The sequence below is a fragment of the Malus sylvestris genome, chromosome 16 (genome assembly GCF_916048215.2).
Source record: "Malus sylvestris chromosome 16, drMalSylv7.2, whole genome shotgun sequence".
NCBI classification, from domain to species: Eukaryota; Viridiplantae; Streptophyta; class Magnoliopsida; order Rosales; family Rosaceae; genus Malus; species Malus sylvestris.
In genome coordinates, this window is record NC_062275.1 from 14577566 (window position 1) to 14601271 (window position 23706).

The 23706-nt window shown below is 38.8% G+C and overlaps 2 protein-coding genes across 5 annotated transcripts; one reads left to right on the plus strand and one right to left on the minus strand.

Moving 5' to 3' along the window:
- The first annotated feature begins 7681 nt into the window (after positions 1-7681).
- On the plus strand, positions 7682-18383 carry LOC126608067 (SAC3 family protein B-like). 3 transcript variants are annotated; one of them, XM_050275828.1, is made up of 19 exons: positions 7682-7937; positions 8382-8465; positions 8783-8881; positions 9157-9255; positions 9816-10049; positions 10438-10515; positions 10721-10798; positions 11237-11404; positions 11844-12074; positions 12161-12417; positions 12670-12770; positions 12887-13102; positions 13520-13747; positions 13825-13916; positions 13993-14086; positions 14872-14964; positions 15067-15920; positions 16005-16119; positions 16530-18383. In XM_050275828.1, the coding sequence occupies exons 1-19, from the start codon at positions 7786-7788 to the stop codon at positions 18315-18317; spliced, it is 5061 nt and encodes a 1686-aa protein (XP_050131785.1). In that variant the 5' UTR covers positions 7682-7785; the 3' UTR covers positions 18318-18383. The 3 variants fall into 3 exon arrangements, with proteins under 3 accessions (XP_050131785.1, XP_050131787.1, XP_050131786.1); XM_050275830.1 differs by lacking the exon at positions 8783-8881; XM_050275829.1 differs by lacking the exon at positions 8382-8465.
- A 772-nt stretch (positions 18384-19155) lies between these two features.
- On the minus strand, positions 19156-23231 carry LOC126608652 (probable protein phosphatase 2C 35). 2 transcript variants are annotated; one of them, XM_050276610.1, is made up of 5 exons: positions 21582-23230; positions 20606-20737; positions 19909-20126; positions 19766-19826; positions 19156-19626 (listed from the first exon to the last, which is right to left on the minus strand). In XM_050276610.1, exons 1-4 carry the CDS (start codon positions 22497-22499, stop codon positions 19820-19822), a joined length of 1275 nt encoding a protein of 424 aa, XP_050132567.1. In that variant the 5' UTR covers positions 22500-23230; the 3' UTR covers positions 19156-19626; positions 19766-19819. The 2 variants fall into 2 exon arrangements, with proteins under 2 accessions (XP_050132567.1, XP_050132568.1); XM_050276611.1 differs by lacking the exons at positions 19156-19626; positions 19766-19826; positions 19909-20126 and adding an exon at positions 20142-20376 and having other exon boundaries at positions 21582-23231.
- Positions 23232-23706: the final 475 nt, after the last annotated feature.

Consider the following 23706-nt stretch of genomic DNA (forward strand, 5'->3'; position numbering starts at 1 on the left):
CGGTTTGTTCTACAGAAGCGTAGTTATTAAGGTTTAGGAACTTAGACATCCAAGTAGCTTTGGCATTCCGTTCCTCCTGAAACCTTTCTATGCAAAAGTAATTGCAGAATTCTCAGCAGGAACTTGCGTCGAAGCATTCTTGACACATCGAGAATCCCATACCTCTGAAAACATAACCCAAGTTCCTGCCGCATGCAGTGCATGAAGTACCCGTCGAGTGAAATCCAGCTGAAAAGAAAGAACATTAATTGTTCAACAAAAGGAGAGATAATCAACAACCATCAAACAAAATCAAAGAAAGACTAAATGGATAGACATATGAACTATGAAAACTAATGGAGGAATTTAAGGACTTGAAGAGTGGCACCCTAGAATAAGCACCATGGTATCACCCGTCAGCAAACAGCTTTGTTTTGGGTTTCTTAATGCCTCGAACCCTGTGAAGGAAAAATTTTGTCCTAGCTAAGAACATGTAAGAACATTTGAATACATATGCAAACTATTAACACTTTAAAGTAGGCATGCATTCAAAAACAATTCATAAAACCCATGACTTTCAAAGCCTAGTATATGGTGAACCAAAAGAGTCTTTAACAACATTAAAGAGAAGTAAAGATTTAGAGTTTCTTTACCCTTGAAGCTCATCCTTGTTTGCACAAGGGATTCACCCAAGCCTTCAAGTCACCTCCAAGCTACTTGAATCTTGCTTGTGATTTTCCCCTTTTAGTGCTCCTTTACTCCTTGAGGATGTGAGGAAAGGATCTCCAAAACACCAAAGGTTTGGTGTCTCTAAGTCTCCACACCAAGGGTGAGGTGTGAAGATGAAATGGATGACTTAGAGAAGAAAAGATTGCTAGCTAAATCTCCTCTAAGTGGCCGGCCTCTTTGTAGAGAGAAAGAGAGAAAATGTTTCACCTCTTTGCCTCAAAGAAAAACCCTAATGAAAATAAAGCTATAAAGTTGCTTTTATACTTCATTACAAGTAAGTGGCAAACTTGTAATTAATCCAAGTTTGCTCCATTCACCCTAATGGCCGGCCTTACCTTGTTATTGGGCTAATTTGCCCATTTTGTTTTAGTTGTCATACAACTTAAACATAATGGGCCTTGTGGACCAAAACGCTTTTGGGCCCCGAAACCCAAAACCAACTTAAAAGCCCAATACGAACCTTTTGTAAAATTAATTAACTAATTTAATTAATCTTTGACCATTCTTCAATTAAACCATTTAATTGCATATCCATTTCATTTAATTTCTTCACTATCGCCCTTACTCGGTGTACGATCCATTAGGTTCCAATTAGCAAGGTAGTGGGCGATTGTTACTCTTAACGATCGATTGTGAATTGAAACCACATTTCAATTCTCCCTTAAAATTAGTGTTTGCTAATCATTAGGGCTTCCACAAACCATGAGTGACACCTAGCAGTATGTCATGGTTACCCAAGCTAAGTAGAAGTGGTTGGAGAACCTATCCAGTTACAATTACAATGCAATACGGTCCTTCTCTAATACAATACTCTTAATCACATTGTTTGAATGATAGTTTGTTTCATGTCTATTATCCAATGTGATACTTCTCTATATGATTCAATTGAATATGATTTGGAACAAACTTCCTAAGTTATATTCATATGCTTTGGCCAAAAACTCTCGAATCATATCTTAGAGTATTCTCCCTCCACCATGGAAGGTTAAAGATCCCTTGTTGTACATTCATATGCCTACATGACTAGATAGCTTGACCCCAACAATGTCGTGGACACTCCAATGGAATGCCTTTAACATGATCAAAGATCAAGGACCTAACCATTAGACATCTATGATGCCTTAGGTCAAATGACTACTTTGCATATTGCAACTATCGAGTTCTTACATGACATGTATGTTCGAACTCTCTTTTGATCGTTGTTCAGTGTATTCGATTACTCTTTCGAGCACCTATGTGTTTGTCTTAGTGTCCAACACTAAATGACTTGAGACTAGTCATACTCACGCTTGAGTCAACATAACACATACTAACCTTAGCGGATTGTCAATGCCCAATTAGCAATCCTATGGCTATGAACGTTTTAGGAATGAACATAAGAGAAAGGTCTCGATAATCTAACTCACTTAGATCACTTATCTCTTAGATCAAATACATTCCTTGGATTCCCTTATTGCTTAAACACATGATACAATAAATAGTGATTAACAATAAGCTTTGCCCTTCATTAAACATATAAACGTTTAATACAATAAGTATTCCAAAAGCTATTACATCAAATGAGTGGCTTTGTGGGCATACTTCCAACACCCTGCATATCACATGGTAAGCATACAAAAACAAAAGTTGCAGCAGAAAGACGTGACTAAATTTAGGCATAAATATGTCAGGAGACAGGAAATATAGTTTTAGTACCACTTCACCTCCTCTCCTAGGTCGTAGAGTGAAACAAACGATGGACTGTAAGAAATTGCATCACGTGTCCTCTCGTCAGTCAGAGTAATTTCAATTTCCCTGAAACTTTTTGTTTCTTGATTATAACAAACTACACCGCCATTGTACATAAAGATGTCCCCAAACACTGTGATAGTCTCTAAAAACATTACAACAATATCTAAGGCCCCATAATACCCTGGCAGTGTCTGTGACGAGAACAATTTTGGTCCAAGATTCCTGGACACCATAATCCTTCATAATCCACATGTCAACTTTGCAAATATGATAATGGGGCGTACAAAAAAGAAGACAACCTCCTATCACTCCCAACTTCAAATCGTGTACTGGCGATGACTTAAACTCTTACTCTTGGGAGGGGTATTGGTCGAAATTGTTCCATTGCAAAGTTAAAAGAATAATCAGGTGATTCTGCACTATTGGAAATCCAATGAAGAGCTCCATGCAGAAAACAATCGCCTTGCAAATTAACATGAATGTTTTGTTCAAAAGCAGGAGCCAATCCAATGCTTCTCCATGCTCCTGTACCGATGGTGTATATCTCTGACACTAAGTTCTGATTTTTTATACTAGAGGTTCGCAAAACCTTGTATTCATTAGTCGTGGTGCTATAACCAATCCCTGAAAAAATTCTCCACCAATTTTGAGAATGCCAATTAGTCGGGGGAAGCGTGATGTACTCACCCAAGATTGGATTGCACACATAGAAGGTGTCATCTTTGTCCATTATTCGAGACAAACAAAGTAACCTATTGTACGAGTTTATCAAATGCAAATTGTCAATAGGTAGATTATTTTTGGTAGTAAACTGCGTGCTCTGGACCTGGAAATCGGAACCGCAGGCCAACTCTTGTAGCTTGGTGAACTGAAGTTTCAATGAATCCTCCATGTGGTACCGTGTTCCCCTCGGTTCGTTCTTGCTCAATATGCCAATGGGAAATGTTAAACGGTGTAGATGTGAAAATTCAGGGTCAGAAATACTATAAAGCCAATATGTGCAAACTCACTGCAGCTGAAGAGGGCCATGAGGAGACCCTCGAGAGAATGTCCATCACTAACTCCTTTGGAAGTTGTTCCAATCTGCCGTCGCAAGGACGTAGATTAGGGTTTGTTGCCATTCTTCTCCTAATTGCTCTCTGCTATCTGCATTAGATAAGGGCTTTAAATAAGAATTCTGAAATCGCAATTTATATATATATATATATATATATTTTTGGTGATCATTGGCTCCTCCATGCATTGTTCAATGTAATACATTATTTCATTTTGTGATCATTTAATTTAACCAGCAAAAACACTGTTCAAATAAATAAAAGTCATGGTAACACAACACATTCATGCCAAGATTGCTTTTGGGGTTCTCTTGAAAGTCCGTTTTATGATGCTCTACCTCTATGTACTTTGAAATGTATCGATAATCATAAGCATGGTTTAATAACTGAATAATTTTCACGTGGAACCGGCGTCGAAGCATTGTTGACATGCTGGGAATCCCTTGCCTCTGAAAAGATAGCCCAAGTCACCGCCGCATAGAGTGCACGCAGTCCCTATCCTCCACGAAACAGCCATTGCTATCGGACAGATTCAAGAAAACAAAAAAAAAACAAAAAACAAAAGAGGATTGGATTTAATAACCAACAAACCGGCACAAGAAAGAAAATAGATCGATATTTTGTGAACTATGACAACTCACAGAAACTGCAGAATTTGTGGCTCTAGGAAGATCCTCTTCAAGAGTATGCAAGTCATGTCCCGAGTCAAGTTTTGCGGACTTGTGGGGCGGCATCCCAGAACCAGCACAGCCAGAACTCCCTTCAGCAGACGGTTTGTCGCATTTCCTAGCTCCTTGCACCCTGCATATCATATAGTAATTAAGCATGCCAAAATTAGTTGATATGATCGGTGACCAATGTCCTAGCCTCCTCCCGTATACATTACGAGTTCATGGATAACCAAAAAGAAGCTTGAACAAGATCATTTTTTCTTTAGAACACCACCAAAGAATGATCATTGCATTAGCAAGCACAAGAGGATTTCTTTAATAACTTTGTAACCGTGCTCAATCTACAGATAAATCATATATATGCATTTAAGTTGTTAGGTGTCGTGTAGCTCATATGAAAGACTGAAGGGGACTAATAACTACTGTTTTGTTCATAACATGCTAACCAGTGACATGAATCTGAAGAAAAAAAAACTTTAAAAAGTGGTTTGACTACTAGTATAGAACCGAAGAGGCGAAGACATGATCGAACAAACAAAACTCAAAGGCTCAAAACAAGAATTATGTAGCAACTTTATTTTTGTTAAAAGTATACTCAGCTCTGAAATAACCAAACGAATTGAACAAACCACAGAATTAACAAAAGTATGGGTCCTAGATCACGGTAGGAATAGTTCAAAATTTTCAATGCAGTTTTAGAGAGAATGGCAAATTTAATTAACAAAGTACTTTGATATGTTTGAAATATCAACTTCCACGAACGAGAAGCAAAACTGATAGTTGCGACAGAGAAATGTAGCAAAATTTTGGCAAGTACAAATCAGTATAATGTCAATACCTCTTGACCTCTTCTGCCTTTGCAACATCGAAGCAGGGATTGTAACCAATAGGACGAAATTCTCGACTCTTAGTAAATTTAGTATCTCTAAGACTCTTTCTTTTCTGATTATAACAAACCACAATCCAGTCGTTGTATGACTACGACATTATGATTTCCCCATTGCTTAAATACACCATTGGTTCATACAAATCACAGCTGAGTTCTCTATCATACAAGTTTTCGATAACAAGAGTTTTAGTCCAGGACTCTTGGACACCATAATTCTTCATAACCACATGTCAAATTTGCTAGAATCGTCCCCAAACACGCACAGAATGAGACAACCTTCGAGCACTCCCAGCTTCAAACAGTCTGAAAATTGCTTCTCTCTTGGTCCAAAGTAGCTGGGTGGGGGCAGGGGACGAAACTGTTCTCTTTCAAAGTCGAAAGAATTTATAAGCTCGAAAACATCACTAGATTCACTACCATGGGAAACCCAATGGAGAGCTCCACGAAGATAAGCATTGAATGGTAACTGACAATCAAGGCCCCCATAAGCATTTCCAATGCTTCTCCAAACTCCTGTACCAATGGTGTATATCTCCGCCTCATAGTTGTCGCTCATGACCGGTTTAAAACTTTGCACAACCTTATACTCATTGGTTCCGATGCTAAATCCAAGTCCAACAGAACTGTAACCTGGCCGACCTTCATCAGTACCTGGAATGGTAAAGTACTCACCAATAATTGGATTGCACACGAAAATTGGGGGTGATATATTCCAGGTCCAGACAAACAAAGAAAGTTATTGGACGAGTTTATTAGAGCGCAATTAGAAATGCGCAGGCTAGTCTTGGGGGTAAACCTCATTTTTTTCATGCCGCCATTGCAAATGGGCAGATTCCTCAATGTGGATAAAGTCGAGCCTCTTTGATATGTTTTTGGGGGGAAGTTCTTGATCAATACGCTAATGGGTGATCTCGAAACGCAGAGAGGGGAAAATTGAGGGTCGGAAATTAGCGAAAGCCATTTGCAAACACACATGCAGTTGAAGAGGCTGTTGAAGGGGAGCCTTGAGAGGATTTCCATGATCAGAGCATTTGGAAGTTGGTGGAATTTTCAAGGGAGATTGGGTTGCCATTGTTGTACTTGTTGTTGGTGCTCGTTGGTGGTGATTGGTAGTGGGGGATTGGCTGCTCTTTTCCTTGGATTCGTAGGGTTTCCTGCATTTGCTCTCGGCATTTTGATTTCCTGGATGAAATGGGAGGGATAACAGGTGTGGTGGTTTTATAGGTGAAGGATCCGAGTCGGGTTTGTGTATTTGGGCTGGTTCCTTCTTCCTATCGTGGGCCGGGTCACCTCTTGAACTAAGTTGCTAAAATTTTACAAATATCATTTACGCCCATAAGTTTTCTCTGATGTTAGAAGATGTCCCAAATGCGAAGTATCTATATATGGTTGAGTATAAACTGATTCTACAAAAATGGACGAATGAACATAGCTAGAGCATTGTGATCTCCGCTCAACACCTCATTTCTCACATTTGGATTAAATTGGAATATCTTTCAAGTGGAGAAAAAAGAAATTATTCTAGCTCTCCATATTACTTTTCACCAAAAAGGATATTATCTGATGTTTGAAAGGTGGCAATTTCTTCTGTACAAATACAATCTGAGGGGATCGGTGTATATGTGCCTTTTATCCTCTTGTATGTAGCAAATTTCCGACACATACTTCGTTTTATTTTAAAAGGGTAAGTTTGAAACAACAAAAATCACATTAAAATTCACATATACTGAAGTAATTTTATCCATCGGCTTGTCAATTTTAGCTGAAACAACACAAACTGTTACAAAACCATCAGATCCGGGTATATTTGTGACTGAAATCTGTGTTACAAATAGTCATACGAACGTCTAATCAAGCACAGTTAAAACTGTAGTCGACCGAAGATGATATATATAAGTAACAAGCAAATGGAGACGACCTTATGGCTCTTGTTCAAGTTAAGTTTTCTGGACTTGTGGGGTGGCATCCAAGAACCTGCACAATCACGAACCCCTTGCCCATTATATCTCATGTAATGTCTTTTATTTAAAGGTAAAGGAGTATTCGGGTTGGTGAGTTGAAGTGTTGGATTGTAATCAACGAAATGGGAGTTCCGACCGATGTTTATTGAGGTAATCAGATATAAAGCTCGTTTAGATGTGCTTTTAAAATGATTGAAAGTTCTTTTGGTGAAAATGTTTTTAGAACCAATCCTTGGTAAAAAAAATGCAAGTAAATTCTAGAAAAACACTTAAAGTGCTTCCTGGAACCAAAAAAACATTTTCTCTAAAAATGATTCCAGTTATTTTAAAATCACATCCAAACGTGTCCATACTTAATTGTAGAATTGGGGCCGGCAAACGTGCTTTTTGTTTTTTGGAGTGGCGATATGAGGTTGCTCCAAAAGAATGAGGGACAAAGCTGGAATATTATTTTTATTTTTTTGGTCAAAACAAAGCTGGAATTTTCTAAAAAGTTTTGTAATGTGAGGTTTTTAATAAAATTGTGGGGTGTGTATAAAATAACCTTAATTTAAATGTGCACTTCCTCACTTATTTGGAGTGGTGATGTGATGCGGCCCAATAGTCACAAATGGGTCTGAGTCGGGCTTGGATCTGACCCATTAAGATTCGTCACTTCGCGTTTCAAGCTTTCGAAGCTCAAAACTTCCTGGCTTTCTCTGCGGCTTCAAAAGTTTGAAACAAAGGAAAGAGGGCAAACCATCAGCAAGAAGGCACACTCTGAACACACAATGTACCCGGGATTTAGCAAGGCGTCAGGACCAACAGGACCGCCGGGATCGCGGCCACTATTCGGAAACTTCGGCAGCGGTCGGCCGCCATCGCCTTCTCCGCCGACCAACCCTCCTTTTTCCGACGCTGCTCCGCTGCGCTCTCCTTCCAGGTTCGCTCTCTCAATTTTTCTTAATTGCTCCTCACATGGGTTTCTTTTGGATAGTTGAAACTAATTCAAAGTATCATTCTTTTTTTATTTTTTTTATTTTGTGTTTTCTCCTCTCTAAGAATTTCAGATATTAAATTTCCCTTTTCTGGGTTTAAGCATATTACAGAAATTTGGATAAATGGGAAGAATTTTGTGCTCAATTATGTATGAGTGGAAGAATGTATTCGTGATCGAATTCAAATTCTTGGTTTTTTTTTTAATCAAATTCTATAACAGTAGCTCATTGTCAGCTTTCTAAATCTGCATATCTTGTTTGGGTTTATGGGTCATATGCTAGTCTGGATTAATTTAATTAGCATTGCAAAAACCCGTGATTGAATTATAGCCATTGAGCATTTGGGTTCGGTTATGTATTAAAAACTTATTGGTTTTATTTGAGCATAGGGGGCCTGAAGCTCTAGGTCCTTTGGCCTTTGAAAGAGTTCGTTCTGCTGCGAGTCATCCTTACCCGTTTGAAGGAGTCCATAGGTAATGACAACACCAAGAACTGTAAACTTTTAAATTCCTTAAAAGTGTTTCAATTGGTGTTATATGATTTCTGTCTTTGTTATCAGTCCCAATGTGATCACAAAATTATTTGGTGTATGTTTAATGTATATGTCATAGAAAAATATGGTGCTGTGATATATCATTGATGTATGAGTGTGCTGAGTCCCGCATAAAAACCTGTGATTGAATGGTTATCGAGCATTTGGCTTTGGTAAAAACTTATTGGTGTAACCTGTGATTGAATGGTCATCGAGCATTTGGCTTTGGTAAAAACTTATTGGTGTTTATGAACATAGGGGGCCTGAAGCTCCAGGGCAGCTGTATTCTCCTCCTTTAGGCTTTGGAAGAGTTCGTCCTGCTGCGAGTCAACCTTACCCTTCTGCGGGAGTCCATAGGTAAGGACAACCCTTGTAAATTAAACATATAAATTCATTATTATGTGTTTCACCTAGTGTTTTATGTTTTTTTTCCGTGTGTATCTGTCTCAATGCGATCACACTCTTGTGGCACATGTTTAATTTATGACACGTCAGAGAAGAATATAGTGCTGTGATATATTATTGATGCATGAATGTGCCTGAGTTATGCATAAACACCTGTGATTTAATAGCCATTGAGCATTTGGGTTTCGTTATGTATTAAAAATTTATTGATTTTTATTTCAACATAGGGGGCCTGAAGCTCCAGGGCAACTGCATTCACCGCATTTGACCTTTGAAAGAGCTCGTCCTGCTGCAAGTCATTCTTACCCATCTGCAGGAGTCCATAGGTACGACAACCTCTGTAATTGTACATTCAGTATTATGTGTTTAAGATGATTTGAGAAAACCGATTACATTTAGCATCTCTTCTACCCCTTGCTGAGTAATTTTGGCATGTGGTCTTGGAGAACTGAGCGCTTGAGGCTTGTCCGCAATTTATATTTGTGGTCAATGTGAAAAGACAAACCCCAACCTATAAGTTTATTGCGGCTTTAAGAGCTGGATATATGTGTTGCACGTTTTGACTATAACAGTGTACAAAATATTAATTTTCTTTCTTCGTTTCTTCTGAAAGATATACTATTGGTTGTTTAGATATTTTTAACTTTATCAAACCAGCATCCTCTGTATATTATGGTCGTTGTGTATACTTTTCTGTTAAATGTACAGACCTTTATGTTTAGCAGTAGCAACATGGATTCTGTGCTTTGCATTTTCATGCATGCATTTGTTTGCATGTAAGTCATTTCTGTTTAATGTGACCCTTGTGTTTTATTTTGATTGGTCACTGATCCTTTTAAATCATAAATGTGATAACTCATACTGATAGCTATTCTTTTGCATCCAGGTCCACAGATTCTCATCCTACTTGGGATGGTGGGCAGCAATCCTCCTTTAAGAATTATGATACCCAGGCTCATCAAAGGACATCTGCCGTCACATCATTTGTTGTTTCTCGTAATTCTGGAACTAGTGTTACTGCCAAGGTGTCCAGATTCCAAGACACTGAAGAGATCAGATCGCCTCCCTTTCTGTCTAAAGATGTCAATTTCAGAAATTCCACTCAAGGTGTCCCTAGAAGGTTAAGTGCTTTCTTTCTTGTTAGTTTTGTCATTTTGTTCTCTGTATTTGATGTTGATGAGTTTGCACTTATTTACATCATTAATTGCATTATGTCAACCTAGTGACTCTAGCTGTCGGAAGTGTGCTTACTTTTCTGTGCGTAAAACTGTATCATATGACCGCAACCTTTAATTTGGGTCAGTGTATCAACTTTAGTGCTATGATCTATGCTTGTTGTATTGATTCATAATGAGATTAATATGTTTTCTTTACTTTTTCGACTTGAGGTTGAATAGTTTCCATGAGGATATGTTCCTTGAAAGATTGCTTTGGTTTTTGGCCTTATTAGTTCTCCTTTAATTTGCTTAATCCTATAGTCACTAAGATTTGCATGTAACTATGTGCAGTCACTTAGTTACTCCGAGAATACGATCGCCTCCCTTGGTCTCTTATGAGGATTTGCATCCTTCTGTTGGAGTTGAAGAGTAAGTTCTGAGTTCAACTTTTTGTGCATGCGTGTTTGAGTGTGAAGTGATTCGGTGACATTTAAACTGTTAACCTTTTGTTTGAGGTTGAAAAGTTTCCATGAGGATACGCTTCTTGAAAGACTGCTTTGATTTTTGGCCTTATTAGTTGTGGTTAATTTACTTAATCCTATGGCCACTTAGATTTGCTTGTAAATATATGCAGTCGCTTAGTTTCTCCAAGAATACGATCGCCTCCCTTGGTCTCTTATGAGGATTTGCATCCTGCTGTTGGAATTGAAGAGTAAGTTCTAACTTCAACTCTTTGTGTGTGCTTGTTTGAGTGTGAGATGATTCGGTGACAATTAAACTGTTAACGTTCTGATGAAAACCATCTTTTGTACGCTATCATAACACTGTCATGTACAGTACTTGGGAAACTATGTTTTGGGCTAGCACATAATAGTTCAGCTACATTATCTCCAAAAATACTGGTCCCTTTATGTTTGCTTGTCTGCTCATTGCTATGGGATCAACATAAAAAATTAAAGTATTTTCCCCGTGAACATATTTATTTTCTTATATAGGTACATGCTTCATTTTTTATTAAAGATGATATGCATGGTTTCCTTTTGTGTGTTGCTTTTACACATGGCTTTAATCTGTAAGATAACTTATTCTATCCCACAGTTTTTTTTCTCGTAGTGATCTCTCTTTGAACAGGCTGTTGTTTTGTATATAGGCATGCACTTCCCTCTTCTGAAGTGGATAGTCGTCGGGAGTTACTTGATCATACTGAATTGCGGGCTCCTCAAGAACCTTCTCTAGTATCACCTTTTGATGGGTCTTATGGTACTGGTAGAAATTTTCCTCTGAAACATGACAATGGTCAAGTCCCGAAAAGAACAAGGTTCCCACTTTTACTATGTATGACTAATGAAGTTGTCCAATAAAATTCACATTTTCCTCGAGATGACTATAAAACTTAAATTAACATATATTAGTAGAAAATTAAAATTTTTGAGATTTGTGAAGACAATTGGGATTTACTATCTGTAGTCTGGGCATAAAAAAATGATTAAGATTCATGTGCAATGCATAAGGAAAGAAATAGAGGAGTTCTTATTTTCTTCTTCTATATAAATGGGACAGTTTCATTGTAAAGTTTATCCAAGCGGCTGTTTACTGTAAAGTGAAAGTGGATCTTTACGTTTGGAAAAAGAAAAGTTCAATGGAATTTGTCCACTTAAATCTGTTATTCTTAATGGCATTTTTATGGCATATGGCCGTTTGCATCCCCAGAAACTAGGTGGGAATATTCTGAGTGAATCTCATATGACCTTTTCTAGGCCTTCTGTATCTCCTGTTGGGTTCAATAGTAGATCAAATACCAGTTTTAGTACTCCTGATTCTCGGGTACACAAAAAGCCTTTGCAATCTGCAAGCAATACTATTTCTGAAGCTGCTGCAAGAAATTTGACCAGCGTCCCGGTGGCCAAAAGAACAAGGTCACCTCCTTTACTTCCTGAGGATCAAGTGTTTCACGGAAACTCTTATGCCACTCAAGATGGTACTGAACGGTAAAATTTTAGGTGTGTTGGTTTTTTTCTACATGCTTACTCAAGCTTGAGGTTTACTAAAGTATTTTTCCTGATGTCATTTGCAGAGAAATGCAAGCCAAAGCTAAGCGGTTAGCCCGGTTCAAGGTTGAATTAAGTAAAACTCCACAAAACAATCCTGATATTGTAGAGCCAGGGGTTTCTGCAAATCGACATGAGCAATCTAATGTTGAGGGGAACAAATTAGCTGCATATAAATCTACCAAACTGGCTACGGATGGTACTGATGGCAATGCTTTACCTGAGGATGAAGGCGTGGAGTCGTCTGGTATCATTATTGGGTTGTGCCCGGATATGTGTCCTGGTATGCCTCTCAACCATGATACACACTTATCTATGGCTCCTTATGCCTCAAGCATGACCACTTGATAAAATGTGGAGGAAAGTAGGACAGATGGCCGATAGTATTGACTGAAATATCGAGGGTCCGTAAATGAGGAAATATCAATGAAAGATTAATGCTCCACTTTTAGTAATTTATCTGTTGCTTTCTTTTGTGCTAGAAGAGTGAGACATTCAGTCCTTTAATCTAACTAAGTTTTCCTTAATATTTCAGAGTCAGAAAGGGCAGAACGAGAAAGGAAAGGGGATCTTGATCAATATGAGCGCTTGGATGGGGATAGAAATCAAACCAGCATGTCCCTTGCTGTTAAAAAGGTATTCTTTGTGCTATCCCCTCACCCCCCACCCACACGCGCCAATGCCCCCTCTTCAGGAAATTACTTCATTAATAAGAAGAAGCATGATGGATGTTCAATGTCATTTGTATGCAGTATAACAGAACAGCTGAGCGAGATGCAAACCTGATACGACCAATGCCGATCCTGCAGAGGACAATTGATTATTTGCTCAATTTGCTTGATAAGCCATACAATGATAGGTTTCTTAGCATATACAACTTCCTATGGGATCGAATGCGAGCAATTCGAATGGACTTGAGAATGCAGCACATTTTTAACCAAGAGGCTATTACTATACTGGAGCAAATGGTGAGTCATCTCCTCTATACTTTTCTTCCTGTTTGCTGATATGCTATTTGTTTAACATAACTCGTAATTATCAACTTTAACTGTGACGAAAATGTGCGGACATGTTTTTATTATGAAAGGAGTGAGGATGATGGGATAGCGAAATTCTCTTATTCTTATGGGCTCTTCCTCATAGTTTTCTGAGGTCCTTTTCATCATCTAGTTTCAAGCTGTATAAAAAAGACTGGTTAAATTATTCTTATGTGCTCATGTTTTTTTTTCTCTTTGTTTTGAACTTATGATAAGTAACTCGGAAACTCCTCTTTACCTTTATATGTATTTCACATATACACTATCTCAGCATTTTTTTCTTCTTCAAGGATATGCATCTGGTTGGTGATAAGTACAAAGCACTGATTGTTATGCATTGAGTTTCAGATAAGACTTCACATAATTGTCATGCATGAATTATGTGAATACTCAAGAGGAGAGGGCTTTTCTGAGGGATTTGATGCACACCTCAATATCGAACAGATGAATAAAACATCTGTTGAATTGTTCCAATTGTATGATGATCACAGAAAGAAAGGAATAAACATTCCTATGGAAAAAGAGTTTCGAGGTTACTATGCCCTTCTCAAGCTGGACAAGCATCCTGGGTACATGGTAAGGTCTCCTGCAGTAGTCACTCTGTTGTACTCGGTTCATTTTGTTGGTGTCTAAAGTGTCGGGATTCCTGCTAGGTTGAACCTGCAGAGCTCTCACTTGATCTTGCAAAGATGACTCCAGAAATAAGACAAACTTCAGAGGTGCTATTTGCGCGTGATGTAGCCAGGTAATCATTTCCTTCAAATGGATTTTCTGATTTTGGTGTAAACTGAATTTTAATATAAATTGATTTCCTCTTGCAGAGCTTGCAGAACTGGTAATTTTATAGCTTTCTTTCGACTTGCGAGGAAAGCAAGTTACCTCCAAGCTTGCCTAATGCATGCACACTTCTCAAAGGTATGATTAAATTTCTTAGTTTGTGGTATTGCTTCAAAATGGGGATCTTTGACCCCACAAAGAATAAATAAGACTGCTCTATCTACCAGCGAAGCATTCAGTTGCTAAGGTTGCAAGTACTGTAAAATGCAGTATGTGCTGTGATTTTAGAAACTTGCTGAGCTAGATAGACGGAAACATTTTAAAGATTTTGTATTTTCCCTTCCAGCTGTATCAATCACATATTTATGTTCATCTGTGACATTCAGGGGAAATGTTGTGAGCATTAGTTTGAACAATGTGTCATCAAGAGTGTAGGCTTAAAAGAATTTGAAGTCTCCATTATTCTTATGCTATTGTAGAGTTTTACTTTTCTGCTGCTAAATATAGATTATTTTTAGAATAAGGTATACCTAGGGTTTTCTAAGTGGTTTCTTCGAGCTTAAGCGTTTAAGATTTTTGCTTGGTAGCTTTTCTTATGTAAAGAAGGGAAGAAGTTGCGAATCAATCTCATTGTACGCAGATGAAAATCTTTTGTGAATAGAAGACTTAGAAGTTTAGGTTGAACTTGATTAAAGCATGGTTACTGTGTTTTCTTCTCTCTTCCTCCTTCACAGCACTGCTTTGCACTGTCTAGGGCCTAGGCTCTATTGATATTCATACGTAAGACCCAAGGCAGTAAGATTTGGCCATAGGGTCTCTTGTAACACCATAATAAACCGCTAATCTTCAGCTTGTGTATTTTACGTGTTGCTGCTGATGTTAGATTTGTACCTATAACTAACATTCTTTGCTGTTTTGACCAGTTACGAACGCAGGCACTTGCTTCTATACATGCAGGTCTCCAGAATAACCAAGGTCTCCCTATTGCAGATGCTGCCAAGTGGCTGGCAATGGAGGTATGTATTCTTTGGTTGATGACAATTCCATTTTGGCACCCTGTGGGGAAGGGCGAAGTATTTTTACTTATCTTATGCTTCTTCTTTGATGGTTGAAATTAGGAAGATGAAATTGAAAGCCTTTCAGAGTATCACGGGTTTGCAATAAAGTCATTCCAAGAGCCATACATTGTGAAGGAAGGCCCATTTCTCAATGGTGATGAGGATTATCCTACCAAGTGTTCTAAACTGGTCGATATGAAAAAGTCAAGAAGGATAGTCGAGGATGTTTTGGGTTCTAGTCAAGTCATATCCTTGTCTTCTGAAGCAACAAAAGAAATTCTGATGACTAAGACAAAGAAGCCTGAACCAAAAAATATTTCATATGCTGAAAAGGAAAGTCCCGCTCGTCATGTCCCAGCCATTGAAGTAACAAAATCTGTTAGTGAAGTTGATGAAAAAGGGCCTAATTTTGAAGTTGTTTCATCCCCAAGAGATATCAGACAAAAGAAGCAAATGATTCAAGCACCAATTTTTTCATCTCCAGAAGATGTCAGACAAAAGCAGCAAACGATTCAAATACCAATTTTTCGTCAATACAGTGAAGGTCCCCGTAGGGCATCTGCTGTGTCTCCTTCCCTGCGGGCTTTCTCATCATTTACACCCCAGCCTGATAAAGCTGATACCATGAAGAAGCCAAACTATGATGCTCTTTTTAGTAACTCTCCAGAGGGACTCATGCATTCTGGAATGGAACAAATGCCATTGCAAATTGAGTCAAAAAAAGCTGTACAAGAGAGATCATCTGTTGGTACATATAGTTCCCGTTTGGAATATCCAGTTTTCCAAAATATGGTCACCGATAAGTTGGAAGACGAGGAACCTCCAGATCTCCATCAGGTAGATGAAAACAATGATGTTATGGAGAATTCTCAACAGGAAGAAATTGAGGAGGCAAAACTCAAATTGATACTAAGGTATTTAGCGTGTTGTACTTATTTGGCTGTATGTTAAGACATTGTTATCCAGTACCTTCATGTTCCCACTTTTTTCCTCATCAGATTATGGAAGCGACGTTCTCTGAAGCTAAGAGCACTGCGAGAGAAAAAGCAGTTAGCAGCAAATGCTGCATTGAATTCTTTATCATTGGGACCACCAATTCAACTCAAGACAGATGTAAGCTTTTTCAATATTTTGAAGCTAATATGCCCGTGTGCTTTATCATGCCATTTTGTTTTTGTTTGTGCTTAGAAGATAATAGTTTAATCCTTCTTTGTGAGCTTAGGTCATTCAGATTTTAGAGATTTCCTTTCTTGTCTTGTTCATGCCGCTTGTGAAGCTGTAGTTGGGTGATTGTTGGTTCGAGTATGTTTCAATAGTTTCGTCAATGGAAGGATAACTAAAAATTTTTGATTTTAGAGATTGTTTCTTTGTGTACTGCTGTCTTATTGGATTTCATGTCCCATAATGTTCTTTTCTGACTTATTGAAGCATTGGTTCCTATAGGAGAATTGTTTTTACATCTGTTGGAACATAGTTTATTTGCTGGGAAGAAATCTAAGTGTTGTTTTTGTTTCATTTTGTAGCAACCAAACACTTCTGGCGAGTTTGACATTGATCTCGTTTTGAGGGAGAGATATAAAAAGCATGGTCAGTCATGGTCAAGACTTAATGTTTCAGATGTAATAGCGGATATACTAGGCAGAAGAAACCTGGATGCTAGATGCCTATGCTGGAAAACTGTTGTATGTTCTCAGATGAACAATCTAGAAGGTGATGAACTGGGGCAGAGGAGCCATGTCTCAGGAGCAGCCCCCTGGTTGCTTTCAAAGCTCATGCCTTCGGCAAATGATGTGGACGATGATGATGAGGATCTTGTAATTTCATCCCCTGGTGTCTCAATATGGAAGAAATGGGTTCGTGACCAATCTGGTTCAGATCTGAACTGCTGTTTGTCTGTGGTCAAGGATGCAAGTTCTGATAATCCAAGTGAAAGTGTATCCGGTGCAAGTGCTATTTTGTTTCTTACATCTGAAAGCATCCCTTGGAAATTGCAAAAAGTCCATCTTCATAACCTTCTGATGTCAATACCTTATGGATCCTGCTTGCCCCTTCTGATCTTAAGTGGCTCATACAAGAAAAATGTTGATGACTCCACTATTGTTGATAATTTGGGTCTCCATGACTTGGATAAGTCAAGAATAAGCAGCTTTCATGTTGTTCCGCTTGTAGAAAACCAGCAAATGGGACAATGGGATGGGTTTTTCAGTGACAACCGACTTAGGGAAGGGCTACGATGGCTTGCAAGTGAATCGCCCCTTCAACCCATTCTTCATCATGTGAAAACACGCGAACTCATTCTGACCTACTTGAATTCTTCATTGGACCCATTAGACAAAATGAAAGATTATGAAGTAGGTCCAGACCACTGTATCCTTGCCTTCAATGAAGCCTTGGATTGGTCACAGAAGAAAATTGCTGCTGCTGTGGAATCAAATCCATCCAGTTGGCCTTGCCCTGAGATTGCTTTGCTGGAGGAGTTCAGTGATGAGTACAGGTTTGTCAAGTGGTGCCTGCCAATTGTAGGATGGAGCTCATCGGAAAAAGTTGAACCGCTAATGTCGGCTCTAGGGGATTGTAGACTTCCAACGTTTCCCGACAGTATTTCGTGGCTGCCCAGATGTAATGCAGGAAATGAGATTGAAAACCTGAGAGATGAACTTGAAAATGGCTTGATTGAATACCTGACGCATTCAAGTACGATGATGGGACCTGCACTTGCTATAAAAGAGGCACATGTTATGCTACAAAGAAGCTGCCGACTTGAGCGCCAGGACTCGTGCTGCTATATAGTTCCGAATTGGATTATGATCTTCCGACGAATTTTCAACTGGCGGTTAATGGGTTTAGCCAATGGGGCCTTCTCTTCAGCCTATGTCTTGGAGAGTCCTCATCTTAACACAGTTTTTGGAAACCTGGGTAAGTTGGGGCTTGAAGATACCGGACCTTCGCCCTGTTACCTTAATCAGCCGACTCTGGATGAAGTCATCGAAGTTGGGTGCGGCCCTCTTTCATCCCATAGAGGACGGCCCTTGCTAGAATCTGGTCCAGCTCTTCCTGAAACATCTCCTGATGGTGAAATCCACGAGACCCCGAATGCAAATGACTGGATGGAGGATGAACAAAGTTTAGCGCACGATGGTGAAGCGGAAATAGAAAACGTATCCCACGAAAACGGGAGGTTGGAGAATGCTGGCAGAGAAATGGTGGTGACTGGAGAAGTGACCAAGGGAGCTGAAAATTTAAGCATATTGCTAGAACAGTGTAAAATGTTACAGAATGTGATAGACGAGAAGCTGTCCATTTATTTCTAATTTTCTAACGATTTTTGTACGAATTTTCAAACGACTTGAGTTAATATACTTGAAATATAACCTTTAGATTTCCATCTTTCAACCACGGATGACTGTAGACCACATCCACCACGCGTGACACGGTCTTAGCCGTTGATGGTTTTGTACAACATAGCAGATCCGCTCTCATAAAAAGATTGCACCACGATTTGATGCACGACTAACGCTAGCATCTCTTTTGCTTTCTTAGTTTACATTCATCGAATCTACAAGGACACAAACGGCATGCTTTCACCTAAACTTCAATCTTTTTCTTCCTTTGGCCGCGGGTTCCCAAAAAAAGAAGGTGCTCTGCGTTGAAAAGCACCATGATGGAGCACTTGTTTTCCAGTAATTGGCTGGCAATGTTTTCACTACACTTATAAACAAAGTAGTCGTGATTTTTTAGTATGCCCCGGTGTATCTTATATATTACTGCGTTTAACTGTTAGTGCCCTGATAAAAAAATTCAATAACCAATATCTATGTCCAAAAAACCCGATCTATAAGATACACCAGAGCATATTATAATTTTCGCACAGTAGGCCACTCTTGCACTGAAGGTTCAGTCACTTGATGGGGAAATAAACAACATGAAAGACCCCACATTCAAAACAATCTCATACCTTCATCACATTATTGAATCCAATACCCAACATTATTGCTCAAAAAATCATCATCCCAATAACATCACACGTCTTCTTCTATTTTAAACGGTTATGATTAAATCACGTCAACACCTTATATTGATTTTTTACAGAGAAAAAAAGTAACCGTGAGGGGAAGGCAGGGGAGGGAATAGATGGGGAGAGAATCAGCATTATAGAAAACGCAATATATTGCTCACAAGTATGTCATGCCTGAATCAGTTAAGAATCGAATTCATATTCTCAATAGGAAATCATATTACACAGAGAGAGAGAGAGAGAGAGGGAGAGAGAGAGGGAACGCACAATATGTTGTACCTACAAATCATCAGTTTTAGGATATGACGAATTACAACGGAAGCTAAAGATTTTACAAGAGTACGTGAAATGCTCGCCCTGAATTTCGTGTAAAGGAATCTCCTGTATGTACCTCCTACATCAAATCTCATTTCCTCCCTCTCTCTACATTCTTGGATTAGCAGAAGGAGAATATGTTCTCCAGGCGTATCATATAGGTCAGAAACCGTGTCATTAGTGAGATTAGCAACGAAACCTAGAGACTAGAGATTAGCGTTCAGGGGAACTTCTTCTATTTCCAGAACCAATACTTCTGCTAACAGCTGAATGCACCACTAACCCACATCCTGCAAACAGAAAAAGTTGAGTCAGGTATCTGAACAAAGGCATTGGTTTACTCTCCAAAAAATAAGCTTGTTACGATCAACTTAATTGGGATTGTATTAGATATAAAAGGACCAAAGGGAACATCGTGTAAAGAAGTACCACTTGAGAAAAATAACAAGGGGGCGTGTGGCAGCTCCGTCAATTCCCTTCAGTTCAACCACTGCAGTCAATGGAGGCAACATAAATGGATAGTTGATAGCATAATAGTCACAAAATGATATACGACAGCTTAACAGACATACCAACTCAAAGATCTCTGACATGTAGGAGATGGAACAACAATAGCTGGGCTTCGACTCATCGAAAGCACAAGCTGACAAGACTCTACTTCTGAGGAATCACTTCTCACAGAGCGGTAAACTTCCGACCCAGTGGTAACAGATGACTCTGAAGTTTTTCTCACTCGTGTTGCTGGCCTATTATTGGCCCCACTTGCTTCATCTGTAGCACCACCAGCAGACTGTAGCACGCACAATATAAAGTTGGTAAACGAGCCAATCAGTTGAAAGTGTACATCGGAAAACAATGCCCTCTATAGCTAATATCCGATTATGCATGTTTCATTTGCAATAGCAGCAATATGATAGGAGTGTAACATGATTGCTCATATTCCTCCATTCCTTCGTGTTATAGATAATACCATCAGGCTAGTTGTAAATTTAAATCCTCTTCTGGGCATGGGCATATGTTATCCAGTTTCAGAAGTCACCCTGCTAAATCGTATGATAATAAATTAACTGCTTAAAACATGCAACTTTTCTATAGAAACCAAACAGAAACAAGGTACAACCTAATTATGGAAGCACTAGGGACAACATATCCCACACCCAAGAATCTTACAGCATACCACTATAATTACTGATGAGAGTTCATACAGAGCAGGGGAATCAGCCTAAAGAAAATGTAACAAAATTAAGAGAAGGTTTACACAATTCGTACATTGGACAAGCCTTTGATGTGAACAATGATTATTGTTATATCATCTGTCCGGTTTTCATGTTCCAACCATAATTTGTATGATTCTCCAGCAATGGCAGCACATGCATCTCGAGGATCTGGATATCTTGCCGCCTGTATAAAGAATGGTGTCCGAATATTTGTGAGCAGGAAGGATAGTAATAGAAATGTTAAAAATTAAAAAGAGAAAACCGTATGAGATTTTTATTCTTTTTCGTGTGGCATTGATGCTAAATAATTACATATTTACAGAAAACTCTGTAGCGATACAGGATGAAATCCACATATATGTATTGGTCAATTACACAGGCAGAAGATGATATATGGATACAAAAGGGCAGTACCTCAAATTCTAACTGCTTGCAAACTGTAAAAGATCAAAAGACTAGCAGTTCATAGATGCTAAAGAGGAAAAAACGCAAGCTAACTTCTTGTTTTGGAATATTCTTTGGTACAAATACAACAACGTGACATTAATGATTCTAAATAAGCAACCAATAGCGCTACCATTAGTTTATATTGAGATCAGACTCAACAACCATAATGGATATACCAATGACTAGAAAGTTTTATCAACATTCTTCCACAACGATATTTGAAATCAACTTATCAACGTATCTGGAACTCCAAATAACAACTTATTTTCTAATGGCAATACAAGTTTCTTCCACACTTTTTGCTTTTATATGTCGGGATTTAAGAGCTAACAAATCCCAATTTATCATAAACCATATGAACACAAGAGCATACAAACAATCGTTCTCCTTGGTCATTGTACAACACACAAGATGATGAACTATCAGTGAGATAACAAAAGCGGCAAAAGATCAATGAATTAGCATAATGAGACATCAAAATCAATGCATCAATGACAAAATCAGTTGAACATCAATTAAAAGGATAACAAATAATGGAAGTATAGCTTTATTGCAGTCTATAAATGGTCAAAGTGACATACCATATTAACCACAGCTTGGCTTGAGAGAAACTCGAAAACTCCGTCACTTGCAACAACAAAGAAGAGATGATTAGGTGTCAGCTTAACTATTGACACCTCTGGAGTAGCAACCACACCAATCGTCTCAGCTGTACTATCACCTACACTCCTTGTAAACGCAGTTCCAGGATACATCCCTGCTGGAACCCACAACCTTGGAGGATCACCACCTTCACTCTCTTCATCACCCCACGACTGGATATCTGGATCCTTCAGCCCTTCCACTTGATCAACGCTCAGAACTCTGGCCCCACACAGCTTCACTCTCTCACATTCGTCTTTCCTAAACGGCGTTTGGTCAGAAGACAAGTCCTCTGCAATAATTCTATTACCATCTTTCACTGCAATTACTGCTCTCGAATCACCCACATTTGCGACATAAAGGGTATCCCCAATAACAAGCACAGTTATCGCCGTAGTACCACTCATAGTATCATCAATCTCACTATTATGCAACTCATAATTCGTCGTTAGAAAAGCAGAATTGTAAGCTTTCACAGGGTCAGCTGACAATGTGGGATCATTCGCTAATATCTCTACTAACCTGTCCTTAACAAAATTAGAACACTGGGTACCCAATTGGCCATGCCCATCAAACACACCAAAGAAATGGATATTTGGGTTACCTTGGACTTGCGTTCTAACACAGAAACTGTCCTGGTTTTCCTTATCCGGCGAGTCGGGATAGTAACCTCGCTGCGTTAACAAAGAGTACTCTAAACGATAGTCGTGTGAAGGAACAGGGACGAATTCCAATGACCTCTCTGAGAGTATGTTCTTCCTCTGAGCGCTGTACGGACCAGCATCTCTGAAGTCCCGTAGATCTCCATCGGAAGACTGGGGGTACCGACCGCAACACTTGCCATGGACACAACCCATGGCTTCTATAAGGGAAAGAATCGAGATGAACAGAGCCAAGAAATTCAATTCCAGGCCAATTGCAGCCCGTGTTTGAGAAAATGCCTGAAAGAAACCGAGCGCGATTAGCTTCCAAAACGCAATTCTTGGTGCGAATGGCGAAATGGGTAGCCTTGGGATTCGACATTGTGGAGCTTGATGTGGTGACTCTGAGCAGAGCTCATGATTCAGAACCAGAATTTAGGCACGATGAATAAAACCCTAAAAGCAAATGAACTGAGAAAATGGATCCCTGGGAGCAGTAACTACAGAGGATTAAGCTTCCCCAGATGATAATTTCAGGTGGGTTTTGTTTTCCACCCTGAAAGAAATGAACTTTCCGGGAAAATTCTCCTCAGAAGAGAAAAAAAATCCGCCACCCAGAAACGATGTTCAACACAAAACCACAGAGCAACGCAAGGGGAATAAAAAGTTAAAAAGGTGGAAACATTTTGGTGCTTCTGTGATCACACGCGCAACGGGGAATTGACACAGAAAACCGAGGACTTTGCAGTTTTTCAGATGGAAAAATACAAATTCTACTTTCTTTTCAGGGCGAAAGATCAGGGATCAAGAACTTAAGGATTCAAAAATGCGAAACCCTAAGAAAGGAAGAGTCCAAAGAAGATGGGGTCTTTCCGTGTCCCTGTGTCTCTCTGTGACTGAAAATGGTGACGAAATGGGGTTTCTTTCAAGAGAGAGAGGGAGGGCAATGATATTCCATGTGTGCATGGGTGGGTTGAGTGTGTTAAAGAAACCCATGTCCCAAGAAATCGACCAAACCGTGTAAAAGGTACTGTCCTTTTCTGTAATTTAATTTCTAAATATATAAAAAAATTATTTATTACTACATTGTCAGAAAAAATTTGAGCTTGGTTCATCAACTTTGTACTGATTAGAGTTTTGATTATGAGAAATTTTAATGAGACTCTTTCAAAAGTAGGGTTCATTATATATTTTTGTCATCTCATATTTTTACCATAATGTTTTATAATATTTATACGGTAATTAAAGTTAAAATGTGAGATGGGAGAAAATCCATAAAAAATCGCACTTTAAAACTCCCTTAACATTTCTCTTTGAATATTAAATAAAAAGTGTTGTTTCACAATGTGGCAAGTTTAGAATCTGATAAGAGTTTTTAGTTCAGAGACTAATGATTTTATTCTCTATGTTATTGACACAATAA